General features: G+C 42.1%; 1 protein-coding gene across 1 annotated transcript in view; it reads right to left on the bottom strand.

Moving 5' to 3' along the window:
- The window catches only part of PAWR (pro-apoptotic WT1 regulator), a gene marked incomplete at its 5' end in the record, with an annotated part of 109,746 nt that extends 87,544 nt beyond the window's left edge, over window positions 1-22,202 (bottom strand). The window contains one exon of the mRNA XM_081083376.1: window positions 21,687-22,202. Within this exon, the coding sequence (XP_080939502.1) occupies window positions 21,687-22,202 (516 nt within the window). The remainder of the gene's footprint in view (window positions 1-21,686) is intronic.
- Window positions 22,203-23,582: the final 1,380 nt, after the last annotated feature.

Below are 23,582 nucleotides of genomic sequence, written 5' to 3'. Positions count from 1 at the left end.
AATGATCTTAATAGAATTTTGCATAATAGATTTATGAATCACAGAGGCCTCAGAACTTGCCCTGCATGGCATATAATAGAGTAGGGCCATGTCTATTATCCCAGGATCGCCTATATTTCAAGTATCCTATTATTGGTTTGGGAAATGCATCATCATATCCATAGAACTTAAGTAACTGAGAAACGTATTTAAATAATTTCTTCCCATCTAATACTCATCTTAAATTATGCTTCATTTTCAAGTCCTCCAAAAGGAGCAAGTCTAACAAATAAATACCTTAATGATCTATCCTTAGTTGAGTAACTCACAAGTGTTCTTTTTTTAAAAAATCACATGATAAATGGAAAAGTATACTGTAGCTATTATGTAAGTTATTCTATATGGATAGCAGTTAGTCTTTATTTTTAAGATTACTTTCCTAAGGAAAAAAGTCAGTATTTTTAACCTACAGGAACACAAAAAACTATAGATAGGCTTTTGTTCAAAATAGGAAAGAAGTAAGATTGTTAATCACACAGTCTCATTCTCTGCACCAGAACAAATTTTTACTATTTTCCCCTATTTTAACAATGTAAATAGTTTTAACTACAAAATGTTTTAAAGAACAAACTAAAAGAAAAATACAGGGAAAGTTACTAAATTAGAAAGGGGTCTTTCTGTTCATTTTCAAAACTATAGTCTCAAAGATTACAATGAAATCAGGTAATTTAAACTTAAACGAAACTAATGTCCTAGTTAATACAGTAAGAAAATGTATACAGACAGGAAAGGAAGAAAGAAAATTGTCTTTGTTCACAGATGACATGATCACCTACAGAGAAAACCAGAAAGAAATAAAAAAAAACACCTGGAACTAATAAATATTTATATCAAAGTTGCAGAATACAGTTAATATTTTAAAAATCAATCAGTTTTCTATATACCAGCAATAAACAAGTGGGTTTTGAAATTAAAAACATATATTTATATTTATACCCCCAATAAATGAAATCTAACAAAATATGTAAAATATCTATATGAGGAAAAGTATAAAACTGAAGAAAGATACCAAAGAACTAAATAAATGGAGAGATAGTCCCAGTTCCTGGTAGGCAGACTCACTATCAAGATGTCAGTTGTTTCCAACCTGATCGATGCTTCAATGAAGGCCCAATCAAAACCCTAGCAAGTTCATTTGTGGCTATCGACAAGCCTATCCTAAAATTTATATGGAGAGGCAAAAGACCCAGGATGGCCAACACAGTATTGAAGGAGAAGAACAAACCTGGAAGACTGACACTACCCAACTCCAAGTCTTGCTATAAAGTACAGTAATCAAGGCGATATGGTGCCGGTTTCCCACTGTGAAGGTAGAAGCACAGGGGGAAATTAACAGACAAGGGCAAAATCGGCAACTAATTCCTCAGATCAGAAATTCAACACGGCTTATCCTCTCTGGGCCTCACTCTCCTTATCTGTGAAGTAGGAAGAGCACCGACCTCCTTAGAGTTTTTCTAAAATGTAATGTGTTAATGGCCCTGAAATATCTTAAATGGTGCCAGGCCCAGTAAGCACACAGATGTTATTTATAAACATGGCTTACTTATCCTGAGAGACAAATACCCTTTTTCATCCATAATCAAAATAAAATATTCTAAAAGCCAGCTTGTTGTATAAGTGATTTATGAACTATATTCTACTACAATGTTCTAATGACTTCACATATAATGTCTCCCCAACCGGTGTATGACAACATCCCAACTCATCTCTTTGCCTCTGTTCTCTCCTTCCTCTAACCCAGTGGTTCCCAACATAGGGCACACGCCCAACAGGGGGGGCAGTGAATTTTTTGCATTTCTTATGGTTCTAGGGGCCTCATATAGAGTATGTAAATATATATTGTGACATATTTATGCATTTCAGTTCTTTATTATATGTTTTGAAACTTTATTTGCTATTTTTTCATATCACATCACTTCATATTATTTTTTATAACAATTTCTTAGTGATTTCTTCCTTAGTACTTCAACTGTCCTTTCATTCTTTTATTTTTCTTTCATGGATGACATGTTCTTTGGAAGCTGGTTTAGACCAAGTTAATGGCCTTTTAGGCTTCCTCCACATGAATAGGAGTTCAACTTTTTGAATAATAAGAATTATATGTCACGGGGCGGGGGGCATCAGGATTTTAGAGATGCTTAGGTGGGGCATGGCTAAAAAACAGTTGGGAACCACTGTTGTAACCTATTCTGCACACCACTGCCCAATAACTGGTCTTGCTAAAATCCTAATTTCACAAATATGAATGTATCCTGCTCAAGTTCTCCCACAGGCTGACACATCAAGCCTACAATCTTCAGCTTAGTTTTTAAGGTAATTAACAATGTCACCTATTGTAATTATTTCCTAATGTAAACCCTCTATACCGATCAGGTGGCTACTATCACCTTTGTACCACTGCCCACTCTGCTCTCTCTGTCTGAAATATGACTCTCCTTTTCATCTGTCCATTCTTATCAGTCCTTCTAGATCAGCTCAAATCTCACACTCGCTCCACAAAACTTCCAGGACCATTTAGTACTTCAGGGATCTCTCACTTCTCGTTACTAAGAGTACGACACAACCTTTAACATGTTATTATGTATTTATTAACATTTCAAAATGGTCTTATATAATCTTATTTCTCCAAATTAGATTATAAATTGCTCAAAGACAAAAACATGAATTAGAGTTCACTCAAATCCTGATGGTGCTGGTAAGAGATACAGCAACTCAAATGTCAAAAAGGCATAATTCAGTGTTCTAACATAAGAAGCTAGTAAATGTATTGTAACATTATTGGAATATCCAAATTATGAATATTCTGTAGTCATTGAGGATAACACAACTATTTATTTACTGACATATAAAGAAAGATGTTCATAAGATACTGAAAACAAAAAGGGTATAATATTTGCAAGATGACTAAATTTCTGGATGTATAAATATACTTACTGTATGTGTATGCATAAAATATCCTCAAGAACTACATACCAAAACCATAAAGTAATAGTTCTCATTGGATGGTAGGAATTATGTTCATGAAACAAAAATATGCAGTAATTAACAACTCTGCTTTCAAAAAAGTTTAAAAGGAAATAATATTGCCAGTGCGGTTTCATGGTTGAGCATCGACCTATGAACCAGTAGATCATGGTTTGATTCCCAGTCGAACCATGGAATAAAAAACATGGGATATATGGAATAAATAACATGCCTGGGTTTTGGGCGCAGTCCCCAGTTGGGGGCATGCAAGAAGCAGCCGATCAATAATTCTCTCATCATTGATGTTTCTATCTCTCTCTTCCTCTCCCTTCCTCTCTGAAATCAATAAAAATATATTTTTTAAAAAAGGAAATACTATTTAAGATATAATGTCAAATGTAAAGGTAGATTATGAAAATGTACATAGAATATAATCCCAACGCATAAAAATAAAAATGGAAGACTGTATTCCAATTGGTAAAATCTATAGCTTACCTTTACACAATCCTGTTTTTGATGTTTGTTTCTAATTTTCTGCAAGAAGAAGGTATTACCTTTATATAATCAAATATAAACAAACAGTATTTCTAAAACATGGTTTGAAGCAGCACTTGACTTCCCCTAAAATAGAGGGCAGATGGAAGGGAGGGAAGGAACATCTGGAGAAGTTAAATAAATATGTGGAAAAAGATTCAAAGGCAGTGCCTATTCTTTATCACCTGTATTCTAAGATGAACTGGAAGAATCTGGGAATGGAATAAACACCCGCTTTTACATCAAGTACAGGACAAAGTCTGAATCCAGGCACAATATTAAGCTATAAATGGTTACACTCAGAACAGAATCTGGCAATTTAATATCACTAGAGCCCTATCTCTATTCCATCCTGCTCCTCCAAAAAAAGTTGTTCCCAAATCTATTTTCAGTAAAGAATTATCCTATATAATAAAAGGCTAATATGCATATTGTTCCCTCGACCGGGAGTTCGACTGGGAGTTCGACCAGGGGGTGGGGTCGGCCCACTAACCTCCCATGTCCCCACCCCCCCATCCCCCCGCCAGCCGGCAGGACCCCACCTGTGCACGAATTCGTGCACCGGGCCTCCAGTTTTTGTAAAAGAACCACTTAGCACACCTTTGTTTAGAGCCTATTCTCTCATTTCATTTTAACCCATGAGGAAATCTGGATTTACTTAATCTATTTTATACATTTTCTTTTTATAGGATTTTGTATTATTTACTATTCTTGAATACATTATCTGTCTCTGAACAAGAAAATCCTCTTAATGATTTCAAGTTAGGCAGGCAAAACGTTTTGCTTCCAGAAGCTGTCAGAGTTATTGTATAAACAGGTATGGACAGAGGAAGGAAATGCCTAGCCAACAATACTGACAAAGAACAGCAGAATAGAGTCTGAATTCCTTGGCATAACATTTAGATCTATCACAACTGTTCTCCATTCACCCCCCACTATAAAGTATCTGCTCATTAAAGTTTCCTCTGTTACATTATACCCCCTCCCTCTTTCCAACAATGATAACCAATGTGTGGGCACTAATTGGCAGCCACACAAATCTGGAGTCAAATCCAAGTTCTGCCAGTTTGGCTTCTGGGCAAGTTACAACTTCTTTGAGGCTCAACTTCCTCATTCTGTAAAATGAGGAATAAAAAATCTACCTTGTGAGTTATTGTGAAGATTAGAAATAAAGCATGGAAAGCCCCCAGCACAATGCTCAGCATACAGTTGGCATGTGATAGAATGCTAGTATTTCCTGGCTCTGTGCCTTCACACATGCTATTTGCTCTACCTAGGATGTTACTGTGTCCCCCTCTCCACTGGGATACTACCAATCAAGACCCAGGCTTAATACTTTATCTTATGCAAAGCCTACCTTTTCTCCCTATGTAATCGGTGGCTTCCTTCTGAGTTAGTTGAGTATTTTGTTCTTTTCTCCACCATAGTTCTTATTACAACAAATTCTAATAATTTGTTATCCGATATGGACTGAATATTTGTGTCTCCCCCAAATTCCTCTATGACAGTGTTAGAAAGTTGGGCCTTTGGGACGAGATCAGGTCATAAGGGTGGAGCCATCATGAATGGGATAGTGCCCTGATAAATGAGACCCCAGTCTCCTCACCCTCTCACTCCTTCCACAATGTGAGGAGTCAGAGTGAACAGGAAGTAAACCTTCACCAGACACCAACTCTGCTGCCGCCTTGGATCTTCAACCTTTCAACCTCCAGAACAATGAGAAATAAATTTTTGTTGTTTGTAAACCATCCAATCGATAGTATTCTACTATAGCAACCTGAACTAAAACATTATGATTTTCTCTGAATAAAGACTGGAGGTTCCTTAAAGACTGGTGAGTTTATAATTCATCTTTGTATCATCTAGCGCTGAGCCTAGAGTACTCAAATGTTTCTGAATAAAACCAACCAAAAAAATCTTACAAAAATGTTATAGCATCCAAGGGAGAGAAGTAAGGGCAAATGGCACAGTGAGGTCAAATAGGTTGAAAATATAAAAGATGCTGTGACATTTGGCAATTAGGAAGTAGAATGCAACCTGGAGAAATCAATTTCCATAAAATAGTAGGGCCTGAGCAGTGAAGTGGGAGTTAGCAGGTGAAAACAATGTCTTTAAAATGAGCAATTAAGGAAAAAGCAAGTTGAAGGTGAAGCAGAATTAAGAAAACATTTGTTCATGGCAAGATGAACCAAGGGAAAGGCTGGTGAGCTGAGTATTTAAGAAAGGAATAAAATCAGCAAGATTCCGGGAAGGTATCAGGGTAGTTAGGTTCTGGGCTATACTCAGCTGAAGGTTGAGTGAGGGTAAAATACAACTTAAATTTTGAGACAGAAGTAGTCTGGAAAAACCAAGTTAATACTTTTTTATAATGGACTAGGAGGTGATCTCTAAAGACTTTTGCAGCTCAAAACATCATTACTTAATTTTTTAATACCAATGAAATACTCTTAAATCCATCCATTCCTTTTCCTTTCCACTGCCCTAGCAATCAGTATTGGTATTCTCTGAAATAAACATTAGTATTCTCTTCTCTAGTCACTGTCTGCTCCCTAGCCCTTTCTCGATTTCATTACTTGAACAGATCTTCCCCAAGCCACTGTTTTATATTTTTCAGATAAATGGATAATGGACGTGCATATATAGGTAGATGTATATGTGTGGGTATATATTTTTAACACTGTAACATTTGTTTAGAAACTTGGATTTGTTTCAAGGCAACCAATATATTAGGGAGCATGCTAAGCATGAGACAAATTTCACGTTTGCTCATGCACAACTGCAAGAATCACTAGGTAAGCACAAAAGACACAACCCATCCACATAGAAATACACCAAAATGCACACGCCTCAAACATCTGCCAGGTAGCTCAGTTCACTGGATGTGTTAAGAGCCACACCCATCTACACCTGGTGCTACACTTTCAGTCCAATTTCAGATAATCCTTCCTCCACCACATCACAAGTTGCAACTCTTTTGACATCCACTTCTACAAGCAAGCTTTATAACATTTTTTATTATATTTTTATTGATTTCAGAGAGAAAAAGAGAGAGAGAGAGAGAGAGAGAGAGAGAGAGAAACATCAGTGAAGAAAGAGAAACACTGATTGGCTACCTCCTGCATGCCCCACACTGGGGATCGAGCCTGCAACCAGGGCATGTGTCCTGATCAGAAAAACCGTGACCTCCTGGTTCATAAGTCAATGCTCAACCAATGAACCATGCCAGCCAGGCAAACTATACATCATTTTTGAGGTCAAGTGTCATATTTACTAGAGTACTTACGTATTTCTTCACAATTTAACATGCATAAAATTGTACTTGTCTTTATTAAGTTTCTATCTTTTTACATGTCACTGACAAAATTTTTTAGTGTTATGTCCCTAAACTCAATTTTTCATTTGCCCTGTGGTTTTTATTGTGAGTTTGCCACAGTGAGTTTTAAGAACGTGTATGTTAAGATCTTACCCACACTTACAATTGCAGTTCTGATGACCCATTTTCCACCAAAATCAAAGGTATAAAGGTTTTAAAAAAAAAATCACCAACTCTGGGCATCCTTCACAATTATCTGAAGGTCCTAGTACCTATGAGGTATTTTTATAAAGACCCAAACACTTTTCTTGAAAATGCTTCAGGATACACAATGTTTGTGCATGTTGAAGGTGGGGGGATGGGGAGCTGTTTATGTTAAGATGACTTATTTATCTTCCAATAAGAAAGCTACATAATAGGGCAGAGAAGCAGCAGGGTCCTTTCCCAATCAAGTAATGCTTAAGTATTCTAATATCAAATAACACCAACATTTCCATTGCTAAAAACAGAAAGTATAATGGTGGTTGCCAGGTGCTGCTGAGATGGTAAAATGGGGAGTAATTGTTTAATGGGTATAGAGTTTCAGGGGGTTTTTTTGTTTTGTTTTTAATCCTCACCTGAGTATATTTTTTCCATTGATTTTTTAAATTTTTTTTTATTATTACATATGTGTCCTTATCCCCATGTTACCCCCTATCCTTGCCACTCATGCCCTCACCCCCCTGTTGTCTGTGTCCATTGGTTAGGCCTATATGCTTGCATATAAATCCTTTGGTTGATCTCTCCCCCTTACCCCCACCCTCCCCTACCTTCCCTCTGAGGTTTGACGGTCTGATCGATACTTCTCTGTCTCTGGATCTGTTTTTGTTCATTAGTTTATGTTGTTCATTATATTCCATAAATGAGTGAGATCATGTGGTATTTATCTTTCTCTGACTGGCTTATTTCACTTAGCATAATGCTCTCGAGGTCCATCCATGCTGTTGCAAATGGTAAGAATTCCTTCTTTTTTACCGCAGCGTAGTATTCCATTGTGTAGGTGTACCACAGTCTTTTAATCCACCCATCTACTGATGGGCACTTAGGCTGTTTCCAGATCTTGGCTATGGTGAATTGTGCTGCTATGAACATAGGGGTGCATATATCCTTTCTGATTGGTGTTTCTGGTTTCTTGGGATATATTCCTAGAAGAGGGATCACTGGATCAAATGGGAGTTTCATTTTTAGTTTTTTGAGGAAACTCCATACTGTTCTCCACAGTGGCTGCACCAGTCTGCATTCCCACCAGCAGTGCACGAGGGTTCCTTTTTCTCCACATCCTCTCCAGCACTTGTCGTTTGTTGATTTGTTGATCATAGCCATTTTGACAGGTGTGAGATGGTACCATATTGTCATTTTGATTTGTGTCTCTCGGATGATTAGTGACTTTGAACATGTTTTCATATGTCTTTTGGCCTTTCTTCTGTCTTCTTTCAAAAAGTATCTATTTAGGTCCATTGCCTATTTTTTTATTGTGTTGTTTATCTTCCTTCTGTTAAGTTGTATGAGTTCTCTGTAAATGTTGGAGATTAAACCCTTATCAGTGATAACATTTGCAAGTATGTTCTCCCATGCAGTGGGCTTTCTTGTTGTTTTGTTGATGGTTTCCTTTGCTGTGCAAAAGCTTTTTATTTTGATGTAGTCCCATTTGTTTATTTTCTCTTTAGTTTCCATTGCCCTCCATTGATTTTTAGAGAGATTGGAAGGGAGGGAGGAGAGAGAGATGAAAGGGAGGGAGGAAGCGAAGAAAAAGAGAAGCACTGATGTGACAGAGATACATTGATTGGTTGCCTCCCACATTCACCCCTACTGGGGCTGGGGAACCTGGAATCGAGGTACTTGCCCTTGATCAGGAATCGAACCCACAACCCTGCGGTTCGAGGGCCCATGCTCTACCGATGAGCAAAACCAGTCAGGGTGAGTTTCAGTTTTACAAGATAAAAAGAGTTACAGGCTGGAGAGTGGTGATGGTTGCACAACAATGTGAATATATTTAATTCCACTGAATGTACAAAGTGGTTAAGATTTTATGTTATGGGTATTTTCCACACCAAAAAAATTTTAAAAATCCATTCCTGTTTTTGAAGTCATACTAACATCATAAAAATACCCACGATGAATAACTAAATATGTGAATATGTATTAATGTGGTCCCATTTTTTATGTAGATATACAGAAAACAGATTTAGAAACAGGTATTACTATGTATAAGATAACAGGTGATGTTTATCTTTTCTTGTGTTTCCACAAAAAAACTACACTGAACACATTATTTAAAAAAAAAAAAACAAACTTACTTTTACCAGAAAATAGTAATAAATGCATAATAAAATACCAGTCTTATCAAGATTTGAAACCTAAAAGTAACTTCTTTGACTATTTCAGCTAATATAATCTTATTTTATTTCATATTCTTCAAGTACCATCTTCTAAATGTTAATTTTGCTCTTCATAACTGAAATTTCCATTCTTTTTGAATATTACTAAAAACATTTTGCAAGAAATTCCAAAACAGAAAATCATTCCATACTTTATATAACCTGCAAATTTCTCAAAGAAATAAGATTAAGTAGTTCACTTACATGCCCAAAGATCAGCAATTTTCAATCTTTTTCATCTCATGGCACACAAAATTACTAAAATTGCTAATCTGACAAAAACAAGAGGTGTCATTTTTATTCATTCACACTGGACGGCTATTGTAATTGTTTGCTTTATTTAACAATCTAAAGAAAAAGAGGTCAGTGCCTCTGACTAAACAGTCAGCTACTGCATGTTTTAAAAATTCTTGCAGTACACCAGTTGAAAATCGCTGCTATAGATAGACGATACTAGACGGTATATTTTGAAGTCAATTTTATTACAAAAAATGTTTTTTCATTCTATATTTCAAACTGTGTTTTATTATCTTTATTTGTCTCATCAGTTAGTCCACTAGAATTTATATAAAGAGCTTGCAAACAAATTTGTAGCTGTCACAGAATTATAATCTGTAACATAAATTCTCTGTTTTCACCAAAACCCCAAGAAAATACACACTTTCATATTACAACAGCCCATTTTCTTTCAATTCAACACGAGTTAAAACAGATGAGACTATTACTGAAAACTGTATTGTGCACTTTCAAGAGCACAACAGACTAAGGACTTCCAGCCAAGGTGGCAGAGTAGGTAAACTCTGCTCACCTCCTCCAACAAACACTTCAAAATTACAACTAGATTATAGAACAACCATCACTGAGAGCCAACTGAAGACGAAATGAATAGAATTCCTGTAACTGAATATATAAAAAAGAAGCCATGTGGGATTGGTAGGAGGGGCAGAGGTGCAGAACCCGCAGGTCCCACACCCATGGTGTGGCAATTAAGAATTGAGGGGGGTATCTCAGCTCCGGACGTCTCCAATGAGGAGGGGTCCCAGCTCCACACCAGGCTCCCCAACTCAGGAATCAATGCAGAAAAGAGGAGTCCCCATAAGACTTGGCAGTGAAAAACAGGAGCGATTATGTGCCAGAGATACAAATGGTTGCAAGAGACCAAGGAGCTGCAGGTCTTAAAGAGACCATGCACAGACTCACTCACTCACTCACTCACAAACCCACACACTGTAAGTCCCAGTGCAGGGACAGCAACTCAGAAACAGCCAGAACACACAGGAAGGAACTAAACTGACTAACGTCAGGAGCAGGGCTGAAGGAGAAAGGATCAGGACAACTTTCTCTAGGGATGTAAGTGCTGGCATGTGTCATTACTCCCTTGTGGAACTATTCTCCTTACCCAGCTGGCCCTGTCTGGCAGGCACCAAATATGGTGCCTCCATTAACCTGGCTAACACCATATCCCCTACCCCATTGATTCCCTGAGACCACCTCCCTTCACCCAACTTACTCACTCGGTCTCAGCCTCTTAGCAGCTTTCCAACACAAGCAGCCTGCCTCAGCTCAGCTGGAGGACTTTCCCAAAATTTCTCAAAGGTCCACAAACCCCAAACAAGCATCACTGGCCTTGGCATGCCTTGTAGGTCTTGCTAAGCAGCCACAAACCCAGCACAAGTGGTGACCATTCTCAACTTGTATTGTAACTCCCATGAACTGGATCCAAGCCTGGCCTAAGAGGTGGCCAGTATTGACCTGGAACATAGCTTCCACTAAGCAGTCAGTCACAAGCCCGGCAGAAGGGGCAGAGTTGGCCTCAGCTCACAATGCGGCACCCACCAAGGGTCCCAAGCCCAGAACAAGTGGCAACTAGCCTCAGTTCACAGCATAGCCTGTCCCAAGCGCCTCCAAGCCCAGCACAAGCAACAACCAACCAGATTACAATACATGGGAGTTACTACCAAGAGGCCCCAAACCCAGCATAAGTAGCAGTGGGCCTGCAACAAGTCTCTTCTACAAGGCCCCAGATCCAGCACACCGGTAGCTGGCTTCAGAGCACACCGGTGCACCACCCAACCAGCTCCAGTAACAATACACCCAAAAGGCAAACTCAGCTGGCACCAGAGCCCCACTAAAGCAACTCCTGCTCCATGTGGTCAACCCAGGCAAAACAGCTCATCCACTATAGTCACAGCTAGCCCTCTCAACCAGTCAGCCTGACAGTCAATCCCATCCACTGACATAACAGCAACTGACACCCAACTACAAAGAAGGGCACACACAACCCACACAGGGGACACCCCTGGAGCACCTAGCACAGGTGACGAGGGAGACTGCCAGAGTCCCACAGGACACCTTCTACATAAGCCACTCTATCAAAACTGGGAGATGGACTAATACACAGAAACAAAGGGAGTCAGCAAAAAACGAGGAGACAAAGACATGTCCCAAATGAAAGAACTCGGCAAAACTCCAGAAAAAGAACTAAATGAAATGGAGATGAGCTATATACCAGATACAAAGTTTAAAAAAAACTGGTTATAAGGATGCTCAATGAACTGAGGGGAAGAATATAGGGACTCAGTGAAAAGTTCAAGAAGACAGAAAATATAAAAAAAGAACCAGTTAGAAACGAAGAATACAGTAACTGAAATGATGAATACATTAGAAGGAATAAACAGCAAATTAGATGAATCAGAGGACTAAATCAGAGATCTAGAAGATGAAGTAGCAGAAAACACCCAATTGGAAGAGCAAAAAAAAAAGAAAGACTTTTTTTAAAGGAGGATAGCTCAAAGGATCTCCAGGACCATATCAAGGTTAATTCCACATCACCGGGTAACAGTAGGAGAAAGAGAGCAAAGGATTAAAAACATATTTGAAGGAATAATGACTGAAATCCTGATGATGAAAATAGAAATACAATTCCAGTAAGTGCATAGAGTGCTGAACAAGATGGTCCATTCCACGGCACATCAAAATTAAAATGCCAGAGGTTAAAGACAAAGAGGGAATCTTAAAACAGCATTAAAAAAAAAACCAGTTGATTACATACAAGAGAGCTCCCATTAACACTATTAGCTGAAACTGTGCAGACCATAAGTGACTAGCAAGAAATATTCAAAGTCATCAAAGGCAAAGGATTACAACCAAGAATACTTTACCCAGCAAGGTTTTCATTTAAAATCAAAGAGATGAAGTTTTCCAGACAAGAAAAAGCTAAAGGAGTTCATCACCACTAAACCAGTACTATAAGAAATGTTAATGGGATTTCTTTAAGAAGCTCTTTTAAAATATAAGAAAATATAGGAAAGTAAAAAATGCTCATTGACAAAAGCAAATAGTAAAAACAGTACATCAACCAACTATAAAGCTTAAAAGACAAAATTTAAAAGACAAAGTAGAAACATAATGTGTAATTACAACAATAAATTAAGAGATATACACAAATACACACACAAAAGAAGTAAATAAAGATAAAAACATAAACATGGAAAGGGTGATTAAAACTGTAGATTTTAGAATGTGTTCGAACTTAAGCAACCATTAGCCTAAAATAGACTACTACAACATAGCTTAGTATATATGAAGCACATGGTAACCACAAACCAAAAATCTATAGATTTATAAGAAAGAGAAAGGAATCCAAATATAACACCATAGAAAATCATCAACCTATAAAATAGAGCAAGAGAATAAGAAAGGAACAGAAAAGAACTCTAAAAATAATCAGAAAAAAATTAATAAAATGGCAATAGCTAACACCTATCAACAATTACTTTAAATGTAAATAGACAAAATGCTCCAATCAAAAGACATGGCATGGCTAAATTAACAAAAAAAAGAAAGAAAAAAAAAAGACCTGTATATATGCTGCCTACAAGAGACCCACTTCAGATCTAAAGACACAAGCAGACTGAAAATAACGTGATGAAAAAAGATATTTCATGCAAATGAAAACACACAAACAAAAAGCTGGAGCAGCAATACTTGTATCAGCCAAAATAGGTTAAGTGTTAGAGGCTTTTTTCAGTAGTCTAAGCTTCTAACAAATTCTGGACAATATGTAATATGACTGTTATGTAAATGTTTGTAAGGTACAGTGCATTTCCAAATAGATCAAGTTGTCAGTTAAAATATCTATAAAGTTTAATTAGAAGAAAAAATGAGAATGCTTAACATCCCAGTAAGAAATTTCCATTAGATATCAACAACGAATTGTCAATGTAACCTGTACAGCAACTATAGCTTATCATTTGGTCATCTTTAGAACACCTTACAAATATTATTTGATTTGATTCATATAACAATCCTGTTAGATAATAGTATCAATTTCATGTGAGGTATTGGTAAACCAGTACAGGGCCTTGAGGTCAGTTCTTCCTAAAATTTAGTGTGTACAAGAATTACTCAAGAACATGTTAAAATGCAGTCTCAGGTAATTCCTACCCTCCCCCAGACTGAGATGAACCGCAGTAATCAGCATTTTGAGGAAACAACATACAGGTAGTGCCCTCCCACTCCCCCGACTACACACAGCTTTTAGGACACTAATCCAAGTAACATACTAACACTGTAAGTGGTCTAAAACACCATTTGTGCTCTGACTCGAAGTTTCTAAATGATTAGATCAGCGATTTCCAACCGGTGTACAGCAAGAATTTTTGCGATACCTGACTATTTAGTCAGGGGCACTGACCTCTTTTCCCTTAGATTGTCAAATAAAAGAAAATGATAACAGCCAACACAACAACAATTGATGGTGTGAAGGCCCTATTTTGAAATCTACACTAATAAAAGAGAAACATGGTAATTGGCATTCGACCGCTACCCTTTTCATTGGCTAATCAGCGAGATATGCAAATTAACTGTCAGCCAAGATGGTGGCAGGCAACCAGGCGGCTTGAAACTAACATGAGGCTTGGTTGCCTCAGTGACAGAGGAAACCAACGTTCCCCGCCTGCGACTGCAGGCCTCTGAGCCAGCAGTTTAAGAAACATTGTAACAAATACCGCCAGACTTCAGCCAGCAGATTCGCAACATTGTAAGCAAAGGCCAGAAACCTACTTTCAGCCTCAGAGGCCTAAGAGCTGGAGCCAAGCCTCATGCTAAAGCTGGCCCAGAATAAAAAAAAAAAAGAAAAAAGAAAAAAGGGAGCAGTTGGGAGCTTCAGTCACCCACAGCCTGAAAACAGCCCTCAGCCCCTCACCCAGACTGGCCAGGCACCCCAGTGGGGACCCCCACCCTGAAGGGTGTGTGACCAGCTGCAAACAGCCATCATCCCCTCACCCAGGCTGGCCAGGCACCCCAGTGGGGACCCCCACCCTGATCCAGGACACCCTTCAGGGCAAACCAGCCGGCCCCACCCATGCACCAGGCCTCTACCCTATATAGTAAAAGGGTAATATGCCTCCCAGCACCGGGATCAGCGTGACAGGGGGCAGCGCCCAAACCCCCTGATCGCCCTGCGGCTCTGTGTGTGACAAGGGGCGGGGCCACAACCTCCCTATCCGCCCTGCTCTGTTCGTGACAGGGGAAGGCGCCCCAACCCCCTGATCAGCCCTGCTCTGTGCCTGATAGGGGGGAGCTCCCCAACACCCCCCACCCCATGAGCCCTGCTCTGTGTGTGACGGGTAGAGCCATAACCTCCCCATCAGCCCTGCCCTGAGTGTGAGAGTGGCGGCGCCCCAACCCCCTGATGGGCTCTGTGTGTGACGGGGGCAGCGCCCCAACCCCCTGATTGGCCCTGCTCTGTGCGTGACAGGGTACAGAGCCCCAACCCCCCTGATGGGCCCTGCTCTGTGAGTGACAGGGGGCAGTGCCCCAACCTCCTGATTGGCCCTGCTCTGTGCGTGACCGAGGGTGGCGCCGCAACCTCCCCATCGACCCTGCCTTGAGTGTGACAGGGGACGGTGCCCCAACCCCCCAATCGGCCCTGCTCTGAGCCTGACCAGGGGCTGCACCTAGGGATTGGGCCTGCCCTCTGCCACCCGGGAGCAGGCCTAAGCCAGCAGGTCGTTATCTCCCGAAGGGTCCCAGACTGCGAGAGGGCACAGGCCGGGCTGAGGGACCTCCCCTCCCCTCCCCCCCACGAGTGCACAAATTTTTGTGCACCGGGCCTCTATATGTATATAATAAGGTTACATCTAGTTGGTTAATTCTTGCTACCAGAAATCCTTATATACAACTACAGGCACCGGATTTTTTTTTACTCCTCACCCGAGGATATGTTTATTGATTTTGAGAGAAAGAGGAGGGGAATAAGGTGTAGAGAGAGAAGCGTCAATGTGAGAAACATCTACTGGTTGCCTCCTATACATGCTCTGACCGGGAATCGAACCTGCAACCTTTTGGTGTAGAGGATGACATTCCAACCAACTGAACCACCTAGCCAGGACAGCACCTGATTTTTTTAAAAAGTCACTTTAGAGCAAAAAGGATTGGTAAATTCTATTATTATCTTTGTAATTCAATCAAAATTATACCTATTTTTTTGTCAGATCAGCAAAAAATATATTTTTTGGTGTGCCACAGAATTTTAGTAGTTAGTTAACATGTGCCCTAAGATGAAAAAGGTTGAAAATCATTGGTTTAGATATTGGAGCTTTGCAGATCTCCAAGAACAATATGTAAAATTTTAAATAAATTGAAATGTTACATTCAGTTATATTAAAAACCTTACCCTAAACTCCAGTACAAATGGTAATAGGTCACCAAGTTTTAAGAAACTTAAAACGAAGTAGATTCTACCATTAATTTCATTTTTTCTGTGAAAGAGGGATAGAAACATCAATGATGAGAAAGAATCATTGATCAGCCTGCTCCCATATGCCCCCTACTGGGGATGGAGCTCCCAACCAAGGCACCTCCCCTGACCAGGAATGAAACCATGACCTGCTGGTTCATAGGTTGATGCTCAACCACTGAGCACACTGGCTGGGTTGATTATTTTAATTTAATAGCTTCTCATGCTTTGAAAACTGTTGCTCTTTATTGAATGGGGAGCTAAGACTTGCGTACCTCAGGTTTTAGGAACATAACGAAAAATTAGGATAAAAATATAAAAGCACTTAGAGAGCACAAATTTATGAATATACTAAAATCCATGGAACATTTTAAACCATGGTCGGTGTCTCTCAGTGATTAGAGTGTCAGCCCTCCACTGAAGGGTTGAGGGTTCAATTCCCAGTGTCTCTCTCCTATCAATGTTTCTCTCTGTCTCTCTCCCCATCCGTCCCTCCTTTCCACTCTATCGATTAAAAATCAAGGAAAAAAATTTGAGGCAAGGATTAACAACAAACATCAAACACTTTAGAAGGATGAATTTTATGGTATGTCGATTATACCTCACTTTTTAAAAAGGAAAAAAAAAAAAACACTTAGAAAATGTCAAATTCTAGTATTTCCCAATAATTTTAAACTTCTAAGACATTATATTAGCATTACTATTAAGTAGCAAAATTATTTTCTGGCTTACATCACAGATGCTAAAGACTAATGTAGAAATAATAAAGAGAGTAAGGCCACTAGCTTAATAAAGATCTTAAATAACAATTTTAATGCCAATGGTAATATGTTTACTTGCTAAATTTTTCCAATAAAGTCCCACTTCATCTGCCTTTTATAATACGGCCTTTTTCAAATTCTATAGCAATATGTTAGTATCTTGTATTTTACTAAAATAATCTTTGTATTTATTAAATTCAGAATATAGCATATAATACTCTATGTATATAAAAGCCTAAGTGACCATTACAACTGAACGACTAGAACGACCGGTCAACCAGTTGCTATGATGTGCACTGACCACCAGGGGGCAGACACTCAATGCAGGAGCTGCCCCTGGTGGTTAGTGAACTCCCACAGCCAACCTCCCACGGCCCCTCCCCCCCGCTGGCCGCTCCCCCCCCATAGGCCTCGATCTCTGGCCAGGCTGAGGGACCCCACCCATGCATGAATTAGTGCACTGGGCCTCTAGTATATAATAAGATTAAGCACAAGGCTTTGAAGGCAGACTATCGCTGCTTCTTACCACAAACTCAGGCAAATGACTTACCCTCTCAGCAGGCCCCCATCTTCCTTTAGGGTTGTGCACCAATATATGTAAAGTGCTTAGAAGAGTGTCTGGCACTTAATAAAGCACACCATAAATGTCATCTACTTTAATTGCATAATTATTTTTATGGAAAAAAGCATCTCCTCTTAGATAACTCACTATAAATCATAATATTAAAAATTCAATTTACTTTATCAATGAAATCAAACATTTAGGAAAGTCTGGCTTATATCTTATTAAGCAACCTCAGTGTTTATGCTATATTTTTCCAACTCTGACTCACTATTAGTTCCTCCCCTGACTCACCACATAGACAGGTAGGTAGACAGTCTGGAATATAATGGGCATTCCAAATGGCATTTCTTAATCTACCTGGATTTATAAAGTTTACTAAGTGGAACTTGTCCCATATAATGTTGAACAAATATGCTGAGTAATTATTACTTACATTTTGCTCATTTAAAAATGCTCCTTTAAACTATGCCAATCACTGCTCTATGCGATCAAGAGTCATTTTAAACTCTCTAAGCATCCATTTTATTTCCTCTGGAAATGGGGATAAAAAGAGTAAATGTAACTATCACATGGGATTGCTGCGAGCATTAATTAAGACAACACATAAAGTACTTTAGCCAACTACTATGAAATCAGTGAGTTTCAATATATGTTACCATTTCTATTTAAATCAAAACCTTAGTGTCATTTGAGTTCTACCTATTAAAAGAGTTTATTTTCTATGGTAATCATCTGTTAATCCACTCGTGCAAACCGACTCAACCGCAATAACAAGCACTCTGAAAACAGGGGTATATAACTATCTCGGAAGCCTTCCTCAAATACACCCCTCCTCCCCGAGTTATGTACTCTGCTCAGGAAACAGGCTGTACTTTAACACTGTACTTACCATAACTGCCTTTATTACTTGGGAGTCCCTTGTGGGCAAGGCCTGTGTCCTATTCATTTCTGTAACCCAGACTACAGCCCAATAGTCCTTAACCTTGACTCACATTAGAATCACATGGGAAGCTTATCAAAATATTATTGCCTGGGATCCATCCCAAACCTACTAAATCATGAGGGGATCAGGGAGGAAGAGGGCAAGAGTAATCAGCACAGGAGCATATTAAGATCCTCACATGATAATGATGTGCTGCCACAGTTAAGTACCACTGCACTCTTTTAAAATACTATACAAAAAGGTATGTATACATGTATGTATGAATATATGGGTATAGAAACATAAGACTTAGCTCAAGACCCTCACCTTCAATAGCCTCTCTCAGCCAATCAACTCTTACCTTTAAACACACAATATTTCTAATAAGCAATTAATTAGAACTATTAAGATGACTTTTAAACTAACTCAGTTCTTAAGTTTTTCATGTAATTACTAGAGGCCCGATGCACGAAATTCGTGCAAGGGGCTCAGTAGTTCCAGTCACTCGGCCCTCCCAGCCCTGGCTTCATCTGGAATGTCGTTTTGCTGTTCGGTCTGATTAGCATATTAGCTCTTTATTATATAGGAGGATGCCTTAGCTTTCCTAGATTACAGTCTTGCTACTACTTCTTTTCATCACAATGCTAATGATATTACCTGGACACAAACATGTAGTAAGTATCTGACTGATCTAATAAGCATATATAATAATTATTGGCAGGAAGTATGTCACATCCAATATGGGCTATCCACCCCCCCCAAAAAAAAAAGCTCTTAATAAACCTCTAACTTTGTAAATGAGAACTAAAGTTTATCTCACTAATAAGCATCTGTAAATTTGCACTTTTTATTATAGTCATCAGACCCAGTATCCACCCAGTATTTTACCGTCATCCACTGCTTTCAGTTTTTGACCTGCTTCCTTCCTAAGAGTACCTTCCAGTTGTTTTTGGTATACTTAGCTGCTGTCAGGTACCTTTATAACACCGTATAATACTTGGTAGTTAGTAAAATGAATTAAAGTCACAACGAATGTGTCACACACGTTTAATAAACACTTCTTGAAGGAACTTGCTGTTCATCAATCACTAAAATAAGCTCTTTGCATACAAATTACATGTTAATCTAATATAAACTTGGTTGGGAACAGGGTTTGAAAATAAGTCTTACTCTACACTATATATAATACAAGTCTACTTTTGAATATTGGCAGATTGGTGGTTTTCTGCTTTGATACCTGAAAAAATTGTAAAATATTATATTAACTTTTAAAAACAGGAGTGCTAAGTAGTATGGCCCACAAAGCTCCACATCTGGTCTTCTCAATGCTGACTAATAGAAATGAGTGGCACAAATTATAAAAATCAATAAGCACAAGATATGAAAATGGTTCATCTTCAAAGTTTTGAGCCACTACAAAGTATTTTACCACTACTTTGGGAGGAGGCATCAGGAAGCATGCCTGCTAATTAGATACTATGGTAAAACATGACCATGTTTTGTTGAGTCCTACAGCATGAAACAGAGCCATAGTAACCACAAAAAGAAAGCAGTCCTCAATTCCCCATTCAATAAAAAAGGTTCAAATTCCACAGACAAAAAAAAAATGGTACCCTGGGTTGTTTGTTTTTAAGGAAGATTAAATTTAGGAGTTGCCAACACCCAAATGAAAAACATTCCAGAGTATTAGACTCAATTGTAGTGGGGAGTCATCTACATTCTCAGCACTATGTTCCTTACCCAAAGCAGAAGTATTAACAAAGGATGTTTCTTAGGATCTCACAAGATACACTATACTTATTTCCCTCAGTAAACATTACCCTTGTTAAAAAAACAAAAATGTATCTTTTTAGCACAAGCAGCCAGACAAATAATGAAATCTAACATCTGACAGTGTATTTCCCAAATAAGAACCCTGTCAGATGAATAATGAGGAAAAGATTGAAAATGACAAGTTCTTTTATTTGGACCTCCAGCTACTTTAAAAATAAGTTGAGGAATGTAGTTTTTCCAAAGCCTTGTCTTCAGTTTCCCCTTAATCTTCATATTTTTAACTAAACAAACAACAACAAAAAAAAAACCTAGAAATTTGATTACTACTTTTAGAATTCCTTCTTAAACAATTTAATGAGTAACAGATCTTTTGTGCAAGTAGCAAGCCACAGTGAACAGTTCTGCTGGCTGATAAAAATCTTCCTGAACCACTCATAAAAATATACCCTTCAAAGACAGATTTTCCAGGTGCGGAAATCATATTAAGACTTAAACATTTGGGTATGTTTGATATACACCCTAACTTAATGCCAATGCTTTTTTACTTGAACCACAATTAAAGTTAGTAATTCTTACTGTGTTCTTGGTGTCAAAGTTGAATAAATTAAAGACCAGGAGTAAAAAAAAAAAAAAAAAAAAAAAAAGTAAAACCTAAAGAGCCAATGAGGAAAAGATGCAACTAACTACTTTGGGTGAAACAAGGTTGTTGAATCACTTCCCAAAACCTGTGAGCTACTGCTGAAGTAATCAAACTTGTATAGGATTGTACTGTTTTGTTTTGTTGTGGGTAAAATGGTGCAGCTATTCACTAAGTAAAAATGTTTCCCCAGTCGCTCTAATGGAAAGATGCTGCTGCCTGCAGAAATGTTTTGAGACTGCTAAAAAAAAAACAAAAAACACAACCCTACCACAAATGTTTTCCAGAACACACAGAGCCAAATACTTAAATACGAGGAGAAAGCGACTCAGAAAAAAATTGTGAGTTGCTACAGCGCTCCTATTGTCCTAAATATCACTCAGAAACAAAAACAAAACAAAAAAAACTGTGTGTGTGTGTGTGTGTGTGTGTGTGTCTCTCTGTTGGAAAGCGCTATTCCACAAGCTGGCTTACATATGAAGTAGGGCATATATTCATTTGGATTTACTGGGTGCGTGAAAGACAACGCTGTCTTGGGTATACTCAGGCTGAGGCTTCTGTTCCTTTACAGGTGCTACTAAACACTGCTAAGAGAGGAGATCATCTCATCATTTGGGCCGGACACGTGAGAAACTAAATAAAATCTGTCGTCATCACCATTAGTCAATTTTTTCTAACCGAGCATTAAAAAAAAAAAAAAAAAAAAAAACCACGTCTGAGCGAGCAAGCTCTGGGGTCTGGGGCCAGGAGCTGTGTGTCCACCGACGCAGAAACGGATCCCGGTCGGAGCCCTCAGCCCGCAGCCGGCGCAGCACGTGCCCCGCTCGGGGCTGGGAACTTCCCGGGCAGCATCTGCCCAGAGTGAAACTCCATCACCCCCGCCCGCCCGCCAGGATCAGCAGCAGGCGCTGCCGCGGGAAAACGCTGGGCCGGACCGAGGGGACCCGAGACCCCGGAGGGAGGCGCGGGAGGCAGCAGCCCCCGCCCCGCGCCCGGCCGCGCCCCCGCTCCCGGCTCACCTCGGCCGCGGGGATGTTGACCACGCCGGTGGAGCGCCGCTTCTCCCGCAGCTTCCTCTTCTCGATCTGCCCCTTGCCTTTCCGGGCGCTGGGGCCCGCGCTCTTGCCCTTCTCGGGGCCGCCGTCCCGCTCCTCCTCGTCGCCCCGGGCCGGCGGGGCCCCCGAGGCGGAGGCGGCGGCGGCGGCGGCGCCGGCGGGGGGCTCGTCCTCCGGCCGCCGCGGGCCGGGCGCCGCCCGGGGCAGCGCCGCGGGGCCCGCCGCGCAGTTCACGCCCCCCGGAGCGGCAGGTGCGGCCGCGCCGCCCGGGAGGTTGTTGTGGAGCTCGACGGCCGCGCCGGTCGCCGAGGTGCCCAGAGCGCCCGCCGGGGGCTTCCCGGCCGCGTCGCTCCCGCCCCCGCTCGGGGCGGCGGGGCCCGGGGGGTTCTGCTTGGCGCGCAGCTTCTCGCGCTTCGCCTTCCACTCCTCCAGGAAGTCCGTGGTGCTGCCGCCGCCGGCCCGGTAGCCACCGGTCGCCATGTTCCCGGCGGGCCGGCCGGGCGCTCACCTCCGGCCGCCCCCGGCCCCGGCCGCCGCCGCCGCCTCCTCCAAGCGGCCCCGCAGAGACGAGCGCACCGCCCCGGGCGCGGGCTGCCCGGTCCCCAGCCGCCGCGGTCTGCGGGAAACACACAGGGCGGGAGGGAAGCCTGAGGTCCGCGCGCCGCCAGGGGGTCTGCCCCGCGGAGCCCCCACCCGAGCGCGCCCACTGCTCCCGCCGGCGAGCGGCCGCCGAGTCCCCAACCTGCAGGGCGCCTCCGACACACCTACACGGCGGCCGGCGATCGCCGCCCCCGGGGGAGGGGACAGGGACGACCCCGCCCCCGCCCCGCCCCCCGCCCGTCCACTCAGGGGTCCGCGCCGGCGTCGGTCGGGGGACCCGCGCAGACCCCGCCACCTGTCGGCCCGTCGCCTCTCCCGCGCTCGCTGCGGCCACCGCCGGCCGGGTCCCCGCCACCGTCGCTCCCACCCCCGGGCACGGCGCGGAGGGGCGACTAGCCGCCAGCTGTCCAGCCGGGTCGGGAAGGGGCCGAGGCGTGGGGAGCGCAGGCGCCCGGGCAGCCCTTACCTGGGGGAGTTGGGGGGATGCGGCGCGGGGCTGGGACCGGGCTCCCAGGTGAGCCGAAGAGGCGGCGCCGAAGGAACCACGGCCAAGTCGCCAAGTCGCCGTCCGGAGCCCCCGGCTCTGCCGGGATGGGAGGGAGGGAGCGAGGGAGCGAGGGAGCGAGGGGCGGGCAGGGAGCCGAGCGCCGCCGAAGCCGGCGGAAAGGGCCGAGCCGGGCGGAGGGGCGCGGCCGCGGGGGGTGGGTCCGCCGCCGCCCCGCCCCCGGCGCTCAGGTGCGCGGCGCCCGCGCCCGCCCGCGGCCCGGATCGCACATTCCTGGGCTCGCGGCCCCGCGGCGGCCGGCCTCGCGGCGCCTGGGTCCCGGGGCGGGAACGGCCCTGCGCGCCCTGCACCCGGCTCCTCTCCCCGCCTCCCCCTGCTCCCACCGCCCTTCCTTTTAAGTACAAGACGAATTCCTCGAGGGAAAGGCTGGGAGGCTGCCGGCCGGGGGGAAAGTGCCGTCAGCTCGGGATGATTCCGGGCCCGACCAGCCGGACGGGAGGACGCGCCCGCGCCCCGGTCCTCTCGCTGACCCCTTTCAGAGGCACTCGGAGGGCAGGGGCAGCACAGGAAGAACGGAAACAAACCCAGCACCCCCTCTATGAAAAGTTTCACCCTCCTGGTGAAAAGGTTACCGAAAGCAGGGGCTTAAATGGACAGCGACTTGGCAAACGTTGGCTGTGACCTTAGGGTTACGAGAGAAAAATTAGAAACATTTCGACAGTGTGTCGCACCGGCTGGCTCAATCCTAGCTCGAG

Source organism: Myotis nattereri (genome assembly GCF_964212035.1).
Source record: "Myotis nattereri genome assembly, chromosome: 2".
Lineage (NCBI taxonomy): Eukaryota > Metazoa > Chordata > Mammalia > Chiroptera > Vespertilionidae > Myotis > Myotis nattereri.
Note: the sequence above shows the minus strand (reverse complement) of the source record. Positions and strands in the feature narration are given on the sequence as shown.